A 21,766-nucleotide genomic window follows, 5' to 3' on the forward strand; every position below is an offset into this window, starting at 1 on the left:
GACTGTATAAATGTAACTACTCCTTAACTAACAGTTAAGTGAGAGCTCGGCTGGGCCACATTTGGCCCACGGGCCTTGTGTTTGCCACCTGTGAGTTAGAAGCAGCAAGACTTTCATCCTTGAGGTGACCTTCTCTGAGCACTCATCCAGTATTTTAATTGTTGTCACATTCTGTACTCCTTTAGCTTGCTCTTTCATGTATTCTTATTCAATTCACTACTTTGACGTTGTGTCTCAGGAGCCCTGATGTTAGGTTTTTTTTCCTACAGCACCTGGGGCAGGCTGTGTTTTTATTGCATACTTAATAAGTTGTATAGCAGACATAGAGTACATTACAAATAACTGTCAGCAGAGTATATCTTTAGATTAATTCTTGACTTACATTATTTCTGTTTTTATGCCCTGTAATCCATTACCTTTAACTTTTTAGATGAAAATGATTTTTTTAAGAAAATTTTTTAAAGATTTTTATTTATTTATTTTTAGAGAGGGAAGGGGGGGAGAGAGAGAGAGAGAGATAGAGATAGATAGATAGATAGATAGATAGATAGAGAAACAGAAAAACATCAATGTGTGGTTGCTGGGGGCCGTGACCTGCAACCTAGGCATGTGCCCTGACTAGGAATTAAACCTGTGATTCTTTGGTTCGCAGCCCGTGCTCAATCCACTGAGCTACTCCAGCCAGGGCTAAATGAAAATGATTTTAACAAAATAATGGTAGAAGTCACATAAAACTTGGTATAGACTCGTGAAACCCACGATTCTATGCAAACATTAAAATAAACATAGAGGGGAGATTGTGACTTCTTTTTTCTAGTTTCTATATAATTTTGTGTATTGTTTAATTTTTCTTGAAATTGCACTATTGATGATAGTAATAATAACTATAATATTTATAAACAGTGACCACTGGTGGAGCACTTACTATTTGCCAACATACTCCCAAATACTTATAAATGTATTAGTTACCTTAGATCTCACCACAGTCCCATGAGCTAGGCATTTCTATGATCATCAAAGGAAGCAGCCAATCTTCAGGTGTATCCTGCTCTAAGAAAAACCACAAAACTTTCAAATTAGCAAGAAATTCCAGTTAAAATATTCTTTGTATTTTAAAGAATATTCTTTGTATTTTGCATAACTTTCCATGGATATCTCCACTGTGTAACTTACAGTACGTCTGTGTTCCGTCCACCTGGTGATTTGGAGTGGTGGGGATACAAGGGTTAGTTTTAGTTATGCATTCTTAAAAGTGCTTCCTTTCTTACCTGTATTAGAAAGGGAGGAAAGAGGAAACTAGTTGAACTGCATGTGAATGCGGACAGCAGTCACTACAGCTTGTATCTCCCTGCCCTCTGGTGACACAAGAGAGGCAGGGAAAATGGCAGCTAATTGCCTAAGTTGCTTCTTACACAGAAAGGATGAAGATTTGATTAAAATATTTACAATGATTTGATGTTGCTTAAATAATCAGAAAGTTTAGAGCCATTTAAAACCTCAGCGGAATTTTTGCTTTTCTTAGGGATGATTGTTTCATTTTTTTATCAAGATACCATATTTTTCGGACTATAAGATGCATCTCCTTCCAAATTTGGGGGGAACGTGGGGGGTGTGTCTTACAGTCCGAATGCAGCTTTACTTTTACATTGGTGAAATGTTATTTAAGTTATTAAATATTTTACCACATTTGTTTGCTTCAATTTTTTTTTCCTGTTTTCCTCCTCTAAAACCTAGGTGCGTCTTATGGTCCAAAAATACGGTGAATTGAAATTTTACTAGAAGTTGAGTAACCATCCCACTAGCTCCCTTTTAAAGTAATTTAAGCCTAAGTAAAATTTGTCTTCCAGTAATTTTATGTAGTCTTTCATGTCTGCCTTTTTATCACAAGGTATAATTTGCTTTATTGACTGACCAATTTCAAACTATTACTGCTAACTTCAGTTTTCAGTTGACCTAAGTAGTTCCTAGTGTCAGGGAAAAGCTCACTGAGAAACACACCTTCCTAAAAAGGTTACTTCCCCATGGCAAGCAATTTCCCCAAAGGCAACTGTTTTTTTAAAAGAGGAACAATAGAATAATGTGCATGTAATCAAAGATATCTTGCATATTTGGAGAAGGCAGGCTTATGACCTAAAACATACCTGGAGGACCCCATTAATCCCACTTTCCTCCAACCACCTACAACACCTGACTCCATCCTTTCCCACCACCTGCAGTTATGCTGCCTGTACTAGAAGGAATGAACTGGTTCATTCTTTTCTAACTCATTCTTTTGTACCAACTCTGTCACAGTGTTGGAATTTCTGATTTTTTCTTTCTTTCCTCTTTTTTTTCTCCTTTTCAGAAATCAGGAATTCCTTCTTCAAGTAGTAAAACTTCAGCTTCATAATACTGCTTGTACAATACTCCTTTCCCCTCCCCTCATGTTATTTTTTTAACCATTGAAACTCACTTTAGAGTCTATAAAGGGCTCTCAGAAGCAAATACATTTTTTTCTCAATCATCATTCTTAAAGTGCTAGATAATTGAGGAAAATAATATAAGGATGAGAATTGCATGTGTGGTGCCATCATCTGGTCAAGTGGTGCTGCACAGAGTAAATGAGATTTGTTTGTAGCATCTGCCCTGCACATGGGGGAGGGTATGTCCTACTAGGTCATGTACAAACTACTAATACACCTGAATCTAGCTAAATACATTTTTTTCTGTGGCTGAAAAAAATTCTTGTGCTAATCCTTAAAAACCTAGAGTAAAAACAGAATTAAATGGAAGATAACTGATACTGATAAGTTGTTTATGATATGATTCTAGCTTCTATTAGTTCTAATAAATACAGACATTATATTTTTCATAATAGGAAATGATACTAATTTTGGCAGGAACATTTTCTCAGATTAAATGTCTACACATGATGTGATTCTCTCTAGCTACATAAGAACATTTATGGGTTTTTTTTCCTTTCAATTATTGGCTTATAGGGAAAATGATATTGTCATTTTTCTTCTTATCCTAGCAATTTTCTAAGTACTGAAATTCATTTTCTTAGATGTAACTAATGTGTTGGAGAATTTCCATTTATCTTAACCTTGAAGACTGACCTTTGAATTTTAACAGATGCTTTTAAACATTGACAACTTTCTCCAGGCCATGGATATGACTGCTTCCCAGGCCACTTGTCTGTGAATCCCTTGGTCACCACCCTCTTCTTACAAGATCAGGCATTTGGGTCTTTTTTTTTTTTTTAAAGATTTATTTATTTCTTTTTAGAGAGGGAAGGGAGGGAGAAAGAGAGTGAGAGAGAAACAGCAATGTGCAGTTGCTGGGAGCTGTGGCCTGCAACCCTGGCATGTGCCCTGGCTGGGAATTGAACCTGCGGCACTTTGGTTCGCAGCCCGAGCTCAATCCACTGAGCTACGCCAGCCAGGGCTGCATTTGGGTTTAAAATATTTCGTATTATCTTTTCACTTACTGAACACAAGGTAGAAATCTATGGGGTGTGTATTGAGTGGGTTCATATTTGGAGTGTCTGTTTCCCAAAGCTGAGAGCTTCCTAGCAGCCTTCACCTTCGTCTCTTCCCATCCAAGGAAACACATTGATGTATGTAGAAAGCATCTAGTCTTAGATGGTGCACGATGAAATTCAGAATACCATTATAAAATAACTCTAGTTCTGCTGCAGAAACTGAATATAAGTTTCAGTTGGTCATGGAATTCTCTGTTACAGACCATCTTATATTTTCTTAGGAATGTATTAAGACATTGGTGTAGTGTCTATAAAATAGTAATATTAGATATTGTAGGCTATTTTTAATCAAGTTATTTGGTGTAATGGTTGTTAGATAATCAAGTATATTTTCTTATAGCTTTAGTGTATATCAACATGCACAAAGATGTGTTAGCAAGAAAACTTGTTTTCATTCTTCTTAGTTACAGTCTTCATCCCATTATTCTTCATTCCTTTCTGTGTGTCTTGTATTAAAGTGGGACTTGCTGTAGTGACTGTTATCTTTCTGTGCCTCAGAGTCTCACCTATTAAATGGAGCCAGTGCAATAGGGTTCTCGTGAAATGAATTATTTAATGTATTTGACAGCCCTTAGAACAGTGGCTGGCTCGTGGTAAGTGCTCAGAAAATGTTAACTGCCATAGTTATTATCACTGTTTTATTAGAGTTATTTTATGGTTGTATTATTTCAGAAAAAAATCCTATCCCATAAAAATGTTTATTTTCTTAAATCTGTTAAGAATTAAAAGAGAATAAAAGCACATTAAAGGCTTTATTTGTCTAATTGCATTAATTATCCCTCAGTGGTCACCAGTAAAAGAGACCAATAAAAAGGAATGTTGTTTAGTTTTCCTTTTTTTTTTCTTTAAGATTTTATTTGTTTATTTTTAGAGAGGGAAGGCAGGGAGAAAGAGAGAGAAAGAGAAACATCAATGTGCAGTTGCTGGGGGTCATGGCCTGCAACCCAGGCATGTACCCTGACTGGGAATCGAACCTGCGACACTTTGGTTCGCAGCCCACACTCAATCCACTGAGCTATGCCAGCCAGGGCTTAGTTTTCCTAATAGCCATTTTGGTTTCATAGACCAGTGTGTTTTCACTGTCTAAATTCTGTGATACAAACTTCAGAGGGACTCGTTCCAATTTCAGAATTAGGAAGTTCACTGTATTTTTTCTATATAGCCTATGAGAACTATCATAAAATATAGAATGGTGGTAATAACAATGCACAATGCTGCTTAACTTGTTTTCCAGTCATCTTTTTTATATCCAGTATTTTTTTTCTAACAGAAGAACTCCCTTCCCCACCTCTAGTATATCCATCTTCTGGGAAATGAGCTTTTTCACACAGGAAAAAGGACTTAATTTCATGCCTTGATGTATGGTATCACTTTACCATGATTTCTCCCTTTCAGTGCACAAAATCATTTTGTGTAATAATCAATGCCAGACAGTATGAGTTCAAAGAAAGATAGAAAAAGATATATTTAGCTTAAATTGATGGAGAAAAATTTGAAAGGAAGCAATTGGTTACAGGCTACAGATAGTAAATTGGAAGGATTTTCATGACATTAGAGAGGAAGATTACTGGCAGCAGACAGAAATGATGTGCCCAGTTGTATGTAGTGGTTGTTAGTGAGAACACGAATTTATCGCCTGTGGAGCAGGTGCCACTATCTTGTATCCAAATAAAGGCCTTGGGTCACTTAATGAAAGAGCAGTAATGGCTGAGTCGGAGGCTCCCAGAGATGTTAACTTCATGGCAAAAGTGAATCTGCCACTCCTAAAAACATGCCTCTTGGATTGGTGAAGCCAGTTTAAGATGATTAACTGAGCTTTTTGGATTTGGTATCACCTTGAACATCTGTTTTCTTCCTTTACTCTGTAGTGGTGTTTCAAACATGCAGATAATAATAGAAAATCATATGGGAAACACTAATGTACTTACCACCTAGTTTTATTCAAAATGTTTTGCCATATTTGCTCTAAATCATTTTTAAAAATAAATCATTAGAGATGTATAAGGCCCCTTGCCTGCTCTCATTTCCGTTCTTTCCTATAAAGTGGTAACCATGAATTTAATGCTTTTCTTTCTTAATGTTCTTACTTTCATATTTTGAACTCTATAATATCTCACACATGTGTTATTGTATTGTTTTGCAACTTTTGTATTTTGACCAGTTTTTAATTTCATTAACTTTGTTACGCTTAGTTTTTTATTCATTTGTTCTGGCTGGGCGCTATTCCATTGTGAATAATAGCACCCAGTCTCCTGCTGGAGATCATTGAGGTTACTTCCAATTTTTCTAATTGTTCACAATGTTACAGTAAACTCTTTTGTACATTTCTTCTCTGCATTTGGAGTGTTCCAGGGTTTGTACTTGGAAGTGGAAATGCTGATTTGATTTCTAAAGTGAGAGTGATTCGTGTCAGGAGTGTTTTCCTTTCTCCACGTCCTCACCTGCCCTTGATGTAGTCAGGCATTAATGTTCTCATTCAGAGCAGGTGAAATGGTATTGTATCATGACATTTTAACTTGCATTTCCTAAATACCTGAGAGTTTAAGCATTCTTATTATTATACTAACTATTCAGTTTTCCCTTTATAATTTCCCTAATTGTATAATTTGAGCATATTTCAAAATAATTTGATTTTTATTTGATAAAGGTAGGCAAAATAGTCTTGTTGAAACAAATTTTGAGTTTTGACAATTATCTTTAGTGCATTTACTCAGAGGGTGTAATTTATAAACATCTCAGTGACAAAGTGTGAATGTAAGAGGACAAAAACCACTGAACAGTCAGTATGTCCTAAACTCCTTTATTTTGCTCCATGGGTGGAAACCATGTCCAGAGAAGTGGGTGCTTTGCTTATTACTTATTAGGTGGTGTTTCTCTATGTATTTGAATGCTAAGGAAGGTGCTCATTGCATTTGTTGAAGTTGTCAATAGGCAACTAGAATGATCTAGATGATGGTGTGCACAGCTTGATCTTTGGAAGATCAGAGGGGAGCAGATTGGGGTAGAGAGGGGAGAGAACAGATCACCAAAACACAGGTGGTTGTTGGATTTAGAGCAAATGCACAGATGCAGTGAATCATATGCCTGCACCTCAAGTGGTGAGAACAGATACTATTTGCTTGGGAAATTCCTCCTATAATTTCTAGTTCTTAGTGTAGTAAAATACATTTTCTGTTAGGGTGGAGAATCCTGTGCCTCATTTCTATCTCTAAAGCTCAGTGAGTAGAAAAATTTTAGTATCTCAGACAAAATGCCATTTAGAATCTGTTTGTAAAAATGATTAAACAAGAGAATTATTTACATGAGGAATAGGAAATTCCCCCGAACATTATTTCTGTTTTTCTAAGTCAGATCCCCTGTCAGTGTGTAAACACTGGTGGCACTGTAAATATTTGTTGTCTGTTTTTGATTGATTGAATGTCCAGTTAACCGATGCTCTGCTTTTATTTTCATTTACTGGGGCCATACCTACCTAATTACATCCTCCAGTAACATATGTCCTGCAGACTTGTTCACTTAATGTCCATCTAGTGTGACATTGCCCAGATGGCCTGAGCTATCCCACTGGTGCAGGCCCAGAGGGATGCCAGCTCCCCGTTGCTCACTGGGGAGCCCGCACCCCTGCGCTGCGGGAAGTGTCTGTGAGTGACCTCTCCTCTGCCTTTTTTCCATCACCGTTTAACCTCCAGGTTGTGCTGTTCCATTGTAGGAATCTTACCATATTGTTTTCCAGTGTCCAAGACTATGGTGGTACTGTTTGGCATGTAAATGAATAAAACCTCTATAGGGCCTGGGTTTTCAAATCTTGACTCACTGAAACATTGTTTTTGAAATGAACGATTTCATATGTATTTTGGCTACCCACATCATTAGGCTAAAAAAATTCTCATCTGTATTGTCTGCCGTTTTCTTGCTGTCCCCTTTCTGTAGGACTTCTGTAACTCTGCTGTCTCCCTTCTGGAAGACTTTGACAACATAATGGTAACACCCCTGCCGTCATTCCTTTTTCTTTCTTTTTTTTTTTTTTTAAGTAAGCTTTTATAGCATTACTCTGAACATCAAAATGAGAAGCGGGTTGTTCTTCTATAGCTGGTAATAATTATAATCTTCATCTCACTGTTACTCACTTGTTTTATGTTTGAGACTATAACACAAATCCATGAATGCATTGACCATGTTCAGTTTAATGACATTTATTTCTGAAAGCTTTTCCCTTTGATTGCCCCATGATTTTCATCACACATGTGTATGGTAATAGAAACCAATGGACGTTCATGGCCTGGGCTTGGGAGCATAGACCAGTGTGCGCACCTTCATCTCAGTTCCAGTTCTGAACCCGTCTATTCCCGAGCTTTTGCTTCTCTCTGTGGTAACTCACATCGTTAGTGGAGGAACGCATGGCATGCTGACTCATAGACCAGTGCAAGATAATGAAAACCGTGGTTATGAAACATACCCTTCTCATCACATCCCACTTACTGCCTATTCCAAAATTCTCAACAGAACACATCATTTCAGTTTTCTTTCCGGTATGGAGAATATGTCTTTTCAACCATAGATCTTGTGCATGCATGTCATAGACTTCACCTCTCCTGCTTTGCCTGGGCTAGCTAAGAATGCATGTTTTGCATTAAATTACTTATAGGTTTCTGTATCAGGTAGCCAACTTACAACATAAACCCAAGAAGCATTAGAATAAAAAAGAGCACACATCTCAGATGTGAATGTAAGTCAACTTGTTTCACTGCCAATTTAATGGGTAACATTTTCTGTATGTTGGTGAAAATATCCTTAACTGCATATTCAAGCTTTGAAAATATTTATGTTATTAAATACTTGTTATATAGGCAATTTCTTCGAGTTATTTCTGCAAAGGAAAGTTCAGAGACTTTTCCGAAAATCATTTTTTTTCCTATCAATTTTTTGACACTTTGTGTTGTATAGAGAGGAGGTGAGGTTTTTATTTATTTCAAACTTGAATTATACATTATCAAATTTAAAACTATTTTGGAGGAAGTTTATAATTTATTGTTCAGATGATAATGTAATTCAGATAGAAAACAATTTGTGTAAATCATTGATTTTAAAATATAGACAAAATATTTTGTCGAGTATTTAAAGTCAAAAGTTTCTATAATTTTCATATTCAGATTAATAGGTGTATATATGTATATCTTTGCTTTTCACCATTGTTATTTTCCTTCAGTATTCTCCATTATTAGAAATTTAATGAATGTATACATTCGACTAATCATTGTTGATTATTTATGGACATGGTAATAGAATATATTGTAAGTGTTTATTTTGGAATGAATCCATTTGTTCCAGCAGTTAATCTTACTGTTAACAGATTCTCAACCAATCAATACCTGATACGAAAGCTTTATGCGAATCAAACATAACTGGTCAACAGGATCTCTCGCAATTAGAGTTTTCTCTCTTGTTTGAAATCAGAGTACACTGGTATGGTGTGAAGACCGTTTCCGGCTCATGCCATGTGTTTAGCCTTGAGCAGCACTGCTCTGCACCTGCCAAGATGATACCACAAATAAAACCCTTTTTGCTAAGATGACTCATAAAACATTACCCACTGGTTTTCACGGGGTGACTTTGATTATTATTCCTAAATCAGATTCCTAAATCTTTCAGAAAGAGTCACAAAATCTGTTTTTTTAGGTAAAATTTACCTGCTTACTTGCTACCCTTAGACACTATTGAAAATTTACTAAATACAGATTTGAAAAAAATCATCACTAATGAGTAGAGTGTGTAGAAAATGCCTGACCCTGAAATGTTGCTGATTATAATACCCACTGTCTGCTAGTTGGATATACAACTAATGCTCCTTTAGAAAGAGATCTTCACTCAGCTTGCTCAGCTGACTGAGGGAGTGATTGCTAATGAAGAGAACAGGACTCAGAAGAATGGAAATCTTGTTTGGGGTTGATTTTTCAAAAATTTTAACTTACTAGATGCATTAACTTCAAATTATAAAAAAGGCCTTTGAGTCAACATCTCTTTGAGCTTAGACACTTATTTTGTCTGATTTTATAAAGGCCAGGAAAATGCATCAGCATTGAACAGCATGGCCTCTTTTAGAAGTTTTTAGAAAGTGGAAATTTTTGAAAATGTAATGGATTTATATTTCTTACATAGAGGCAAGCACAAAGCAAAGTACATAAAAGCAAATGAGAGAGATGATGTGTAGGGATTTACCTCAGGCAGCAATGTAGGGTGGGTCTGTATAATTTTTGGAATCTCCCAGTTGGCTGTGGCTCATTCAGCACGTGTTAGTGGGGTGCCGGAGCACGGGGGCAGGGCACAAACGTGTGTGTCGTCTCTCTCCATGATGTGCTCAAAGTCATGTGCACCTGGCTGGGCACACATGTTTTGTCAGAATGGCCTCCTAAACTGTCCTTTGCACCCATAAAGACGTGAAGTTAATGTTGCCTCTGCTTGTTTCAGTTAAACAGAATAAAGGAGGGGAAATCGAGCCAGTCTATGGATATTTATGCAGGTAGCAAGAAAAAATCATTAGAATCATAGATGCTCCAAATTAAAGTAAAAAATGAGTTTTCTTCAAAAAAAAAAAGATAGTTATAAAAATGTGGGACAATTGGAAAGCACTTGGTAAACTAACTTATGTTTGCTTAAGAGTAAATAAAATAAAACTTTGAAGGTTTTCCAAAAATAACAGACAAATGAATTATGTATAACTGAGGTGTCACTGTGTGTCCCAATTTGCAAGGCATGGTCCCACTTGACACCTGTTGTCCTGGCCTGTCTTAGTTTGCATGATTCATCCCTTCTTGATTAAATCAGTAAAGCCATCCCCACCAATATTATCAACCTTTTACTAAATCCTAATCTGTAGTTTTTATGCTTATACTCACACTGTGATCCTTGTTGAGTATTTGTAAAATATTTCAAGTTACTAAAGAACGTTTTTTACTTGTTCTTCCCCCAACAAGTTGAAATATTTATACAAATTGAAATGATTTGTTCCTGGCATTATTCTGGGAAAAGCCAGAGAACAGTACGAGGCCATTTCAGTTTAGTAGAAGAGTCTGGGGTATTTTTTCAAAGTAATTCAGGGTAACATACAATAATGAAGCTACTCAAAGAGCACTTGGATAGCACTAGCCAACTTGGGTGTTTGTGATTTCCTCAGGGAGGATGTTGCTTATCGGAATTATTACTGTACGGAAGTAGGTAGTGGGAGGGAACCCAAAATGATCACAGATAGTTAATCCTTAGACAGAAATGGTTGACTGAGAATGCATGAATTTAGAGTGCAAAAAATGAAATTTTGATCCTTTTCTCCTTCCTTTGAAGTTATATTGCTTTTTCCTTGAATGTGGTTTTTAATGTAGCATAGTTTTTAATTCATATTTTTTAATCTCCACAATGTCAACCATTATTTATCAATAAAAGTGCAGCCCAGTAACTCAGATACTTATTAGTATTCTAGTTTTCCCCCACATGTAAGTCATAGTTTGTTTCATATGTTTTTCAACAAGCAGAGAGGAGTAAAGAGTCAGAAAGGTCTGCTGCACGAATCAGCGTACTGCTGTCGCACTTGGGTCTCGTTTCCCTTCAAGCCCAAGTGCAGCTTGGGTCTTGTAGACGACGTATGGATCTCAAGATTCTAACTCACATATAAATGACTCATTCTTCTTCATTTCTATCCAAGTGATAATATACACATATTTGTCTCCACAAAGAAGCACAACAGTATGCTTCAGGGACCTCATGCGATGCTGTCAGGAAGCACTGATTTTAGGAATGGCATTTAAATATCTGGTTGATTTAATGACTCCTTGTCATAGTGTTTGGAAAATCAAATGCCATTTGGGTACTTGGGCAGTAGTTGTAGCCTCCCTGTGGCCACACTGCCATGGCACAGGTTCTCGTACTGGGGTTTGGGGCAGTTTTTCCTAGACACAGTCAAATGGAGGAATAATTGCACTTAGATTAATCAGCTAAAGATGGGGGTATCTTTATGGTACCCTGTTTTCAAAAGTGAGATTCTTGTTGAAGCTGTTACATATAGATTCCATGGTAGATACTCTCAGAAATCGATATTTGCTTTGTGAATGCATAGGTAGTCACCCTAAGAGAGGCTGAAATTCTTAAATGCCCCAATTGATTTTATGGAGGGATCAGAGAAAGAGCTTTATTGTCTGATGTATACATTTTATTTCAATATTTTTAATGTCTTCATAGAGAGTCTCCATTTGGTTATTCATTAGAGTGAGCTTAAGAGGGCATATGCCCCTAAATAATAAGCACCAAATGGGGTTTTAAATATATTGATCCTTAATATGGTATGTAGAAGCATCTTGTCATAATGGACAGACCCCTAGACTTTGGAGTCAGACTCACCTGATTTCACATAGCGGCTCACTCAGCCAGGTGCAGTTGCATGAACTCGCTGAGAGCTGCTTAAGCTCTTTGAGCCTAGCGTTTCCTCACTGAACAAAATGGGGATGATGCTCCCTCCCTGCGGAGTTCCTGTCAGAAAATGGGAATAAGAAGCAGCAGCCCAGTCCCTGGCATATAATAGATGTTTAGTAAATCTTAAGCTAAATGTTTATCTTTCTGTCTGTCAGAAATAACTATCCTGGTTTCCAAGAACATGTAAGCACTTTAAATAATGAGGACATCTATTATGTAAAACAACAGTAAAATATGCTAGGATAAACCCCACTCTTTTAAACTGGCAGGTCCTAAAAAAACATAGGGATGGGCAGAAGCTAGACTCACCCTCTGGTTATTACTGCAAACTTCCATGAAGGAGCTTCTGATGCTAAACATAAACCACATACTGCTTTTAAGAGTATATTTCTTTTCCTAAGGCCAAAATATTAAATTAAGGTTGTAGAACAGATGGTAATTGGTTTTATTTTATATTGTAGTTGGTTAGAATTGTATTTGCTATTAATAAATTTTAATCGATTATATTTTGATTATTAAAGTCATGGGAGATACCAAGTTCATCCATTGAATACATGGCTAAGTAGACATATTTTAGGTCACTATAAAGACACTTTATTGAAAAGTATGAAGTTTGTATATGGCATTCGTATATGCTCTTTCCTTTATGGGCATAGGATGGTGGTGGACTCTGTGGTTTCAGATTTCACAATTAGGGACTCTCGACGTTTACTCTAAGGGGCACCTGTATCCTGGAGTGTACACGAACACTGTCTCAGAGCCTCTCCAGTGAGCAAACCAGTGATTATTACGGCTTGCATTTATGTCAGTACTCTGTTGTTGGGGACTTCTGTAGTCTTCTTTGAAAGGCATAGTAAGTTTAGCAGCCTCTACACATGTAGCAAATTGATGAGAAATCAAATTGAATGCAGATTAGAAACATGTAAGTTCTGTATTCACATAGTGACATTTGGTGTCAGGGTCATTGGGGTCATTAACTGGGAGCTCAGATCCAGTCCTTGCTGTTATGATCAAGAGTTCCTCGGCTTTGTTTTCCAGGGCCAGCCGGGGGACCAGGCTGCTCTCTTTGCTGCCCAGGCACGGCCCTCCCCACAGCTCCCGCAGTATCCAGGGCTGCAGCAAGCACAGGTACCCACGTTCGCCTCATAGGTGCTGCTGGGATTTTTAATCTCTGTTTGAAGTGGGAAACAAAGTAAATAATGTGTCTACTCCCTAATGGGGTCTAGTACTTAGTTACTCTTTCAGGATATAGATTTTAATTGACATTTCAAAAAAAAAAACATGATCAATGATTGTTGAATGAGTCTCAGGATTAAAAAACACACAACATTTTAGGAAATTCCTGAATTAGAAACAAGTAAATCCAAACCTCTATTAATGATGATCATAGGTATTGAAATACTTAGCAGTCCCAAAGTACTGTGTTATAATATATAATGATGTAATTCATGATTGAATTTGTCATAGTCAAAGATAGCTTCAAAGAGGAATATGGCACAGTAACAAGATAATTGGCCTTGGAATCAGACCCTTGGCCAAATTCTTGACAACTTACTAGCTGTGTGACATTGCACAAGTTACCGTGAGTCTTGGTTCCCATCTCAGTAGAACAGAGGGGGACGTTGTGAGTATTGAAGACCATCTCTAGCCTGTGACAACCCGTAGAACGACACCATGCTGCACCAGATACACAGCAGTTCCTCAACAAATGGTGGCCTTGCCACCATTATAATCAGAGGTTTATAATGTAAACCTCTGGAGCTCCTTTTTTCTAATAATTTTGTTTGTTCAGCATCCTTATACTTTTATCCTATCCCTCCCATAATCAGGAGTAGGGATGTTGGCAAGACTGAAAGTTGTGGCTAACAATTCATGCTGTGTCCACAACAGAAAGCAGGGTGAGACCAGCCTTCACGGGCACTGAGCCCTACCGCCTGGCTCTGTTTACACAGCCTGTGCAAGTCCACTGTGCGTTACTCTGTCTTCCAAGTCAGAGCCGCTGCACTGCCTGAAGATGTGGTGCTGTCAGGGTTCGAACAGTGGTCCTCTTCTACTCTAATCAGCATTCTATTCTATAAAGTGTAGGTAGTGATCTAGCAGAACCTCAGGTTTTTCATTTACATTGGTTGTCAAGATTTAGAGAAACAGTCACGTTATGTTAATACCACAAGGGAAAGTTAAGTGTTCAAGTGAGGGGTACAGTGCTGGAAGGCGCTACAGCCCAACCAGGACTAGAGGGTGCTGAATAGTCTTCAGGTCCATCCTTATTCTGGTAAAGGTATTAATTGTGTGTTGGCTTGTTTTTAATAACTGGTTAGTTACCAAAGACACACTGATCAGATTCAAGGAGGTATAGTCACATCCCAGGAAAGGGTATGCCATTATTTTTATTTACATGAGCGGGGGTAGTTTTCCTGGGTAATTTTGGAAATGACATTAATGATGCTCAGGATCCGTTGAACACCGACGCTGACTGTGCATGAAAGCTATGGATGGTCGTCTGCAAGGAAACACGCTCTCCCTTCAAAACGAGCAACTGACCTTAACACTAATCTCTTAACCAAATGAGGGTTCTTTTTCTCTTCTCTTCTTTTTCTTAAGTTGCATTTTCTGATAAATCATTATATGACTAGTTCATTCTTTAGCTTTCTGGTTGGCCTGTCTGCCTCCATGACAGTCCTCTCCATATTTTGAGTCATAAGAACATTTGAGAATAGTGGATTTGAGGAGACTCCTCCTGGGTTTGTTTATCTGCATATATCAGCATCTTAGCAACAGGAAAGCGGGTGGTAAATTAAGACACTGACTTTGTTCCTTGTGCCTGCCTGCAGACCATGCCCCAGGGCTATACAATGTACGGAACACAGATGCCTTTGCAGCAGAGCCCACAGCAGCAGGCTGGCAGCATGGTCCTGTCTCCCAGCTATAACTCCAGAACCTATCCAGCCGCACACTCCAACCCTGCGCTGATGGAGAGACTCAGACAGATGCAGCAGCCACCGAGTGGCTATGTCCAGCAACAGGCGTCGCCGTACCTGCAGCCTTTGACTGGCTCTCAGAGGTGACACAGTGGCGGCAGTAGTGGGCACAGTTCTTTGTTATGCTTCTTCAAGGGCACAGCACTTTATATTGTTTTTTATGAACTTGCATATTTGTATTATGTCATCTTATTTGTATGAGCACTCAGAAGTTCAAAATAAGCAGTGGCCCATCTCGTTTATTTCATTCAAGACCCCTATGTTTTGATCCACATCTCCCATAACATGGGTATAACAGATGATACCACTGTGTTAGCTCTAGAGTTCTTTCTTTTCCCCTCTTTTAAAAAGGTATTTTGTTTGCTAAATATACCTAAATTTAAAAGAAAATAACAACATTGATTATCATTTGAAATGCTGCCCTAGAACATGTTGATCAGAGCCATAAATTCTGTGATTGAAATACTCAGTGTACACGGTGCCTACAAGACTTTTATAAAATCTTAATGTTTACTTTTTCCACTCCAGGGATGGTTGGCAAAGCAGGATTGTGAAAGGCTGTCATTTAGTTCTTGCTTTAATCAGATCCCTTAGACATAGCATGTAACTTCATTGTACCTTGTAGGAGCCACCAGCCACATGTGGCTATTTCAGTTTAGACAAATTCAAGTTAAATTAAACACTGTGGTCCTCAGTTACACGAGTCACATTCCAAGTGGCCAGGAGCCACAAGTAAAGCCAGCAGGGTCAGCCTGGAAGATGCGGGGCCAGTGCAGTCACACAGATCGCCATGCGTAGAGGGACCCATGCTCGATTTAATACTCTTCTGTCACCCTCTTGAAATTCTAGTTTTCTATCTGGAAGCCTTGCAGTTTTATTTTACACTGAGACTCAAAATTATGTACTTAGTCCTGGTGGCCAGTGGCTGGTGGACAGCACAGCTATAGAATGTGTTGGTCATCATAGAAAGTTATATGGGATTGCACGGATCTAGAAAAATAAGTTTTGCACAAAATTTTGTGCAACGGCAGGTAGCAGCTTAGCTCTGTGGATCATCAATGGCTGCACGTCAGTTCCAATTAATTGCCGTTTGGACAGTTGGCAGCGTTGATGGTAGCACAGTTCGGAAAATAAAATGGGAAAATACACATTACACTTATTGTTTTTCTAATAAATGACAGCATTGCATATTGCCTAAGAATTTAAACTTTAAAGCCCCAAAGTTCTGGATTTAAATTCCACCTGTGCCTTTTGCTGTCTGAATTTCTTTGGTGAGTTATTCTCTAGGTCTGTTTTCTCAGTTTTGAAGTGGGGATAACAAAACTACTGACCTCAGAAGGCTGCTGTGGGAAGTCAGTAAAATAACACTTTCCACTCTTTGACCACAATACCTACTCTAGAATAAATGCTCAATTAATGTCACTTCCTGTTGAAAGCTATTAATTTTTTAAAAGTAATTTATACATGATTGCATTTCTCCCTTAAGTAGTAAGCATGCTTTTTCTTTTTCAAGTGATCCTGTGTATCTGGGGGGGTCTAGATTATCTTAACCACTGGCCTTCGTGACATTTGAATTGTACAAGTAATTGTTGAACTAGTCCTTTCTCTGTGAACGTGTGTGATGTGCTTGCTGGTGGCGCTGATAAAAATGTGAGTGTATGCTTGGGCCTGAAACAAGCTGCGTTATTCTTGCCAGGCTGAATCATCAGTCCCTTCAGCAAAGCCCTCTGATGGGTGGAGGAATCGATGCAGTGCTGACGTCTGCACATCCAAACCTTCCCTCAGTGCCACTGCCTCAGGACCCCATGAGGCCCAGACAGCCGCAGGTGCGACAGCAGCAGAGGCTTCTCCAGGTACGGGTTTGGTAGGTGAGGTCAATACATGCTGGGTCCTCAGCAGTCACGAGAAGGAACAGGCACTTCAGACTTTAATTGCCAAGTTCCAAGGAACCCCGTGTGTGTGTCAGTGGGACCTAAAGTGGTGTTACTTAGTTTCAGCTTGTCCAGGGTGTTCCTTTCTCTGTGCCCCTACCTGGTCACAGGCAGTGGGTACATTTTACAGAGCATCCTTCCCCTTTCATTAAGGTTCAAGGTAGCTGGATGGCTTTCTTTTGCTAGTGTAAGCCACACTTAGCCAGTCATTGTTTAACGAGAGGCCAGGCAATTTGAACGCAAAATTTCTTATATTGTTTAAAGAAAAGGAAAAAAAACTTTCCAGAGCTTTTATAAGGCTTCTAGAGGAGCCTTTAATCCAAAAAATTTCTTTAGCACCTCTGGTCTGATTAGCCATGAAGTTGGTGTTATATAAGTAGAATTATCTCAGGGATGTTTCACCTTGACTCTGTTAGACTCCAGAAAGCTATTCTTTCATTATTTGAAATAAATGCTGCATCTCTTAAAGTGTTCATCCCCATGATACATTCTTGCTTCTAACTTCCTCATTTAAGAAATAAAGGCTATATTATGTTTACTATCCAGCATCCATTTGTCTTCATTATGCATAAGTTGGTCCTATACTACTGGATTAGATATTGCCTGATGAGTCTCTAGAGCACATGTGGCAAACACAAGGCCCGCAGGCCAAATCCGGCCCTTCACCTTGTTTTATCCCGCCTGGCACCTTGTTTCAAACCGGTGGCAGCACCAAGCTCTTGCTTAACTGTTAAGGAACGGTCACATTTACACAGTCCTAAAATTATGTTCGACCCTTTGAAGGCAACCATGAGGCTGATGTGGTCCCCTGTGAAAATGAGTTTGACATCTTGCTCTACAGTGTACCCTAATCTTACCAACAATCCAACTTGAGATGCACTGTCATTTTATGTTTACTAAGAAAGGAAAAAAAGGAGGACCTACCTAGGGCTGTTCTCTTGGTGTGAGGTCGGTGAGGAATAACCTGCATGGGGAGGGAGGGAACTTGCATGGCTTAACCCAGAACTAATACTTACGTTTTCTTCCACTTTGAAATTTCACAGTTTCAAATCACTGAGGAAAGTTATTACATTATTTCTTTATTTACAGCTTTCTATCTTATGTTGGTGTTTTTTAAGGCTACAAATTTTGAAAACCTTCCATATTGATTAATATGCATTTTTACCCCAATTTAGCATAATATGCCTTTCTAGTAATTTTTCTCATTAACAATGCATTCTTGGCTCTGGTTCTGTTGTTCATTTGGTTAGAGCATTGTCCCAATATGCCACAATTGCAGGTATGAGCCCCAGTCAGGACACATACAAGAAGCAACCAATGAATGCATAAATAAACAGAATAACAAATCTCTCTCTCTCTCTCTCTCTCTCTCTCTCTCTCTCTCTTCTCTCTCTCCCCCCTTCCTCTCTCCCTCTCTCAAATCAATAAATACATTTTTTTAAAAGCCACATTCCCTAGGGATAAAGAAGTGATTTGGTTTAGAATCACACTTACTCCTTTTCTAGTGATATGTAATCAATTAATAATTATGAAGTTGGGTTGACTTTTCCTGGAAGAAGTTACGGAGAGCGAAATGGAAAGTTGGCCCCACCTTGTGATCACTGTGTTTCCACCCAGGCAGCACTGTTCACACTGGGAGAGGCCGTCCAGACCTCTGCTGGCTTCCACATCCGTGAGCACTGTGGCTTAGTGGGAAATGCCATCTGGCATAGTCACTCATTTATTACCTTGCCCTAAAGAAGACAAATAAATTGACAACTAGTATACAAAACAAGTTGGAAAATGCAAAAGAGGAAAAGAAGTCTGGTGCTGTCATCATCAAGATGAAGTGTTTTTCGTGGAGGGAACTTGAAAGGTCATTGAGACAAACCACCTATTCATACTTTCCTCTGCATCCTCTGTGTTTCTTCTCCGGCTTAGAAGTGTTTTCCAAGAGTTAGTGTATTTGAGCCAGCTTTGTCACAGACACAAGTTATGATTTTATTCTCGTAATTTATGCCAGAACTTCCCACATCTTTGACTTCCTTTTTTTTAAAAAAAAAATATAATCTTCAAGAACAACTCCTTCTCTGTTTCCTCATTCTCCTTCTCTGTCTTCATTTTCATCTTCATCTTCGTTAAAAGAAAAACAAACTAATCTTCAAAAGTCCACTCAGATACCATAGGGAAAGAAAGGACAACTATGGAGCCGTCCTTGCCTCACCTGGTAGTATAAGGCAGGATGAAATAGAGGTGAGGCAGATGACATGGAGCGGGTTCACAGTAAGCGCAGGGGCTGTCCTGGGACAGTGCAAGGCAGGCAGACAGCGCTGCGACTACCGAAGGAAGAGGGTCTGGGGGTTGGAGCGGTCCCAGAGGCTCCATCGACCAGCAGATTTAGGTCACCCTTGAAAGAGGAACAGTGGCCAGGCAGCAAGGGTGGAGGCACATGGATGTTATTTTTGTTGCAACAACATACTTAAATAAAAAGCATATGAGAAGAGGAGATTGGAATATTAAGCCCCTCTGTTTAAGTATGTAACCCTTTTTCTTTCTTCCTAGATGCAGCAGCCCCCACAGCCCCCGCCCTCCTCGCAGCCCCAGAGCCAGACCCTAGGCCTACAAGCGATGCAGCCCCAGCAGCCTTTGGTAAGTAAGGCCTGGTGCTTCGGGGTCAGACGCGTGGGCATTTCCTTTAAAGTCTGTTTGCTCTTTCGTGTCTCCTAATATTGTCAAAAGTTAAAATAGCCTAAATCTACCCTAGCAATTTTCCCAGATTTTTACTAGAGTGGGATTGCATTGGTGGTATAGTCAGTATATTGGTTTTCTTAGAAAGCTCTACATAACTATTTGGGGGTCAGTAGGTTGTATCATTTTTTGTCTTCAAATTTTTCCAGACATCTCAATCGACTAAAATATGTATATTCACAAATACTTTTTCTAAGCAATATTAATATAAGTTACTACATATATGTTTAGAAGATTATCTTTCTTTGAATTTTTACTATAATCTCAAAAAAGTATGAGAGTGCTTTCTAAAATACTGTCTTGACCAATGTAAGAGAAATACTGATTTCAGCCAGTTAGCATTCGCTGCAAGAATTGCACAGTAATTTGTAGCTGTGTAGCTGATTCCCCCAGCTTTGTGAACCATAGCATCAGTGACCGCCTGAGAGCATCAGCCGTTTACAACAGCCTTCCTTTCCGAGGGTGCTGTGCCCTGCTGTTTTCTCGACGCACTATTGCCTCTTTTTCTATTTACTTAAGTATATTCTAAAGAGGAACGCTTTATCACTACTATCAATGGTCACATCACTTGCTACATATTGGAAATAAGTGAAAATTGGGAAAAAAGAGCTTATTGTAAAAGTAAGTACTTACTCTGAAGGTAACTCAGCATCATGAGCTGCGTGCGGAGTACTGCCTAAGGGGAGCCGGCTACTGTACAGCTGACACTGGTGTCTCTTTTCAAGGCAGGATTTGAATGTGGAGGGGTTCACAACTGGTAATGAAGAAGGAGCAGCATGGCCAGGGCTGTAGTGCATTAGGAGGGAGCAGAGTAGAGTTGGGTGGTACAGGTCTGATGATGCCCGGGTAGGACTGCTGAGGGAACATGGCCAGCCGGAATGGCACATTCTGTCTGCATTTGACAAGCCTCCGCCTTGGTTGGTGTGCTCTCCATTTTTAAAGAATCTGGAGGTTTTGTTGGTATGTGTTGGGGTTTTTTGCTCTGATTTTTTTAAATGTGTCTATGACTTTTACTGCAATCCACCTTCAAAATCCTTTCTGAGTAGAGCGGTATGTAAACATTCACAGACTGTCTGCTTTCTTTACCAGCACGGGTGTATTAGCAGGGATCGGCTGATGCTCCTTACAAACGTGGAAAGGAGTCCTTTGGGTGGGGTATTGCTAGCTGACTCTAACATCTCTCCTAAGAACAAGATTTAACTTTGCATTTTGTAATAATTTCAAACTAACAGAAGAGTTGCAAGGATAATACAAAGTGTTGCTGTAAATGATTCACCCAGGTTCACTAATTATTAACATTTTGCCACATTTGGTTTATTCTTCTCTGTCTCTACACCTACACACACACACACACACACACACACACACACACACACACACTTTTTTCCTGATCTGTACACTTGAGTAGTTGTAGGCTCATGCCCCTTTACTCTAAATACTTGTATGTTTTTTCAGCAACAAGGATATCCTCTTACAAAAACTTGATACAGTCAAAATTAATAAATCAGTAACATTAATGGAAAACTACCATCTATACATTTTTGCAAATTGTGCCAATTTGGACCAGTAATACCACCAATGTCCTTTATTACAGATTTTTCACTGGTCCAGGGTCACACTTTGCATTTGGCTTTTATGCATGTTACCTGTCATCTTGCAGCTTTATTTTTATTTTGTCCTCATAACATTACATTACATTAAATTTTTTTGAGGTGCCTAGGATTTTGTAGAATGCTACCATATTTTTCGAACTGTAAGACACATTGTTTTCCAAAGTTGGGGGGAAAGAGGGGTGTGTCTTATAGTCCAAATGTAGCTTACCTGGCTCGCTGTGGGGCGGGGTGGGGGCGGCAGTGGCGGTGGAGCGGGGTCACAGGTTATTAAATATTTTACCACATTGTTTACTTCAAAATGTTTTTTCCTATTTTCCTCCTCTAAAACCTAGGTGCATCTTATGGTCCTAAAAATACGGTAGTCAGTTTGATTTGTCTGTTTTCTCATGATCAGATTCAGATTATACATTTGGCAGGAATGTCACAGAGGTCACATTGTCTGTTTCTCAGTGTATCACATTAAGGCAGACATTACTGGTGATACTGCCCTTTGTGTAGGTGATCGAACAGTTTCTTCACTGTAAATTTATTGATTTT

The 21,766-nt window shown here is 38.8% G+C and overlaps 1 protein-coding gene and 1 long non-coding RNA gene across 2 annotated transcripts in view; one reads left to right on the top strand and one right to left on the bottom strand.

The window, feature by feature from the left end:
• The window catches only part of MED12L (mediator complex subunit 12L), a 317,972-nt gene that overhangs the window by 280,311 nt on the left and 15,895 nt on the right, over positions 1-21,766 (top strand). The window contains 4 exon segments of the mRNA XM_036017911.1: positions 13,019-13,108; positions 14,812-15,041; positions 16,655-16,811; positions 19,431-19,517. Of these exon segments, the coding sequence (XP_035873804.1) occupies positions 13,019-13,108; positions 14,812-15,041; positions 16,655-16,811; positions 19,431-19,517 (564 nt within the window).
• On the bottom strand, positions 20,603-21,143 carry LOC118498862. Its single transcript, XR_004901350.1, has 2 exons — positions 20,985-21,143; positions 20,603-20,952 (listed from the first exon to the last, which is right to left on the bottom strand). It is a non-coding gene; the product is annotated as an uncharacterized LOC118498862 (long non-coding RNA).

This window comes from Phyllostomus discolor, chromosome 2, assembly GCF_004126475.2.
Source record: "Phyllostomus discolor isolate MPI-MPIP mPhyDis1 chromosome 2, mPhyDis1.pri.v3, whole genome shotgun sequence".
In the NCBI taxonomy this organism is placed as follows: domain Eukaryota; kingdom Metazoa; phylum Chordata; class Mammalia; order Chiroptera; family Phyllostomidae; genus Phyllostomus; species Phyllostomus discolor.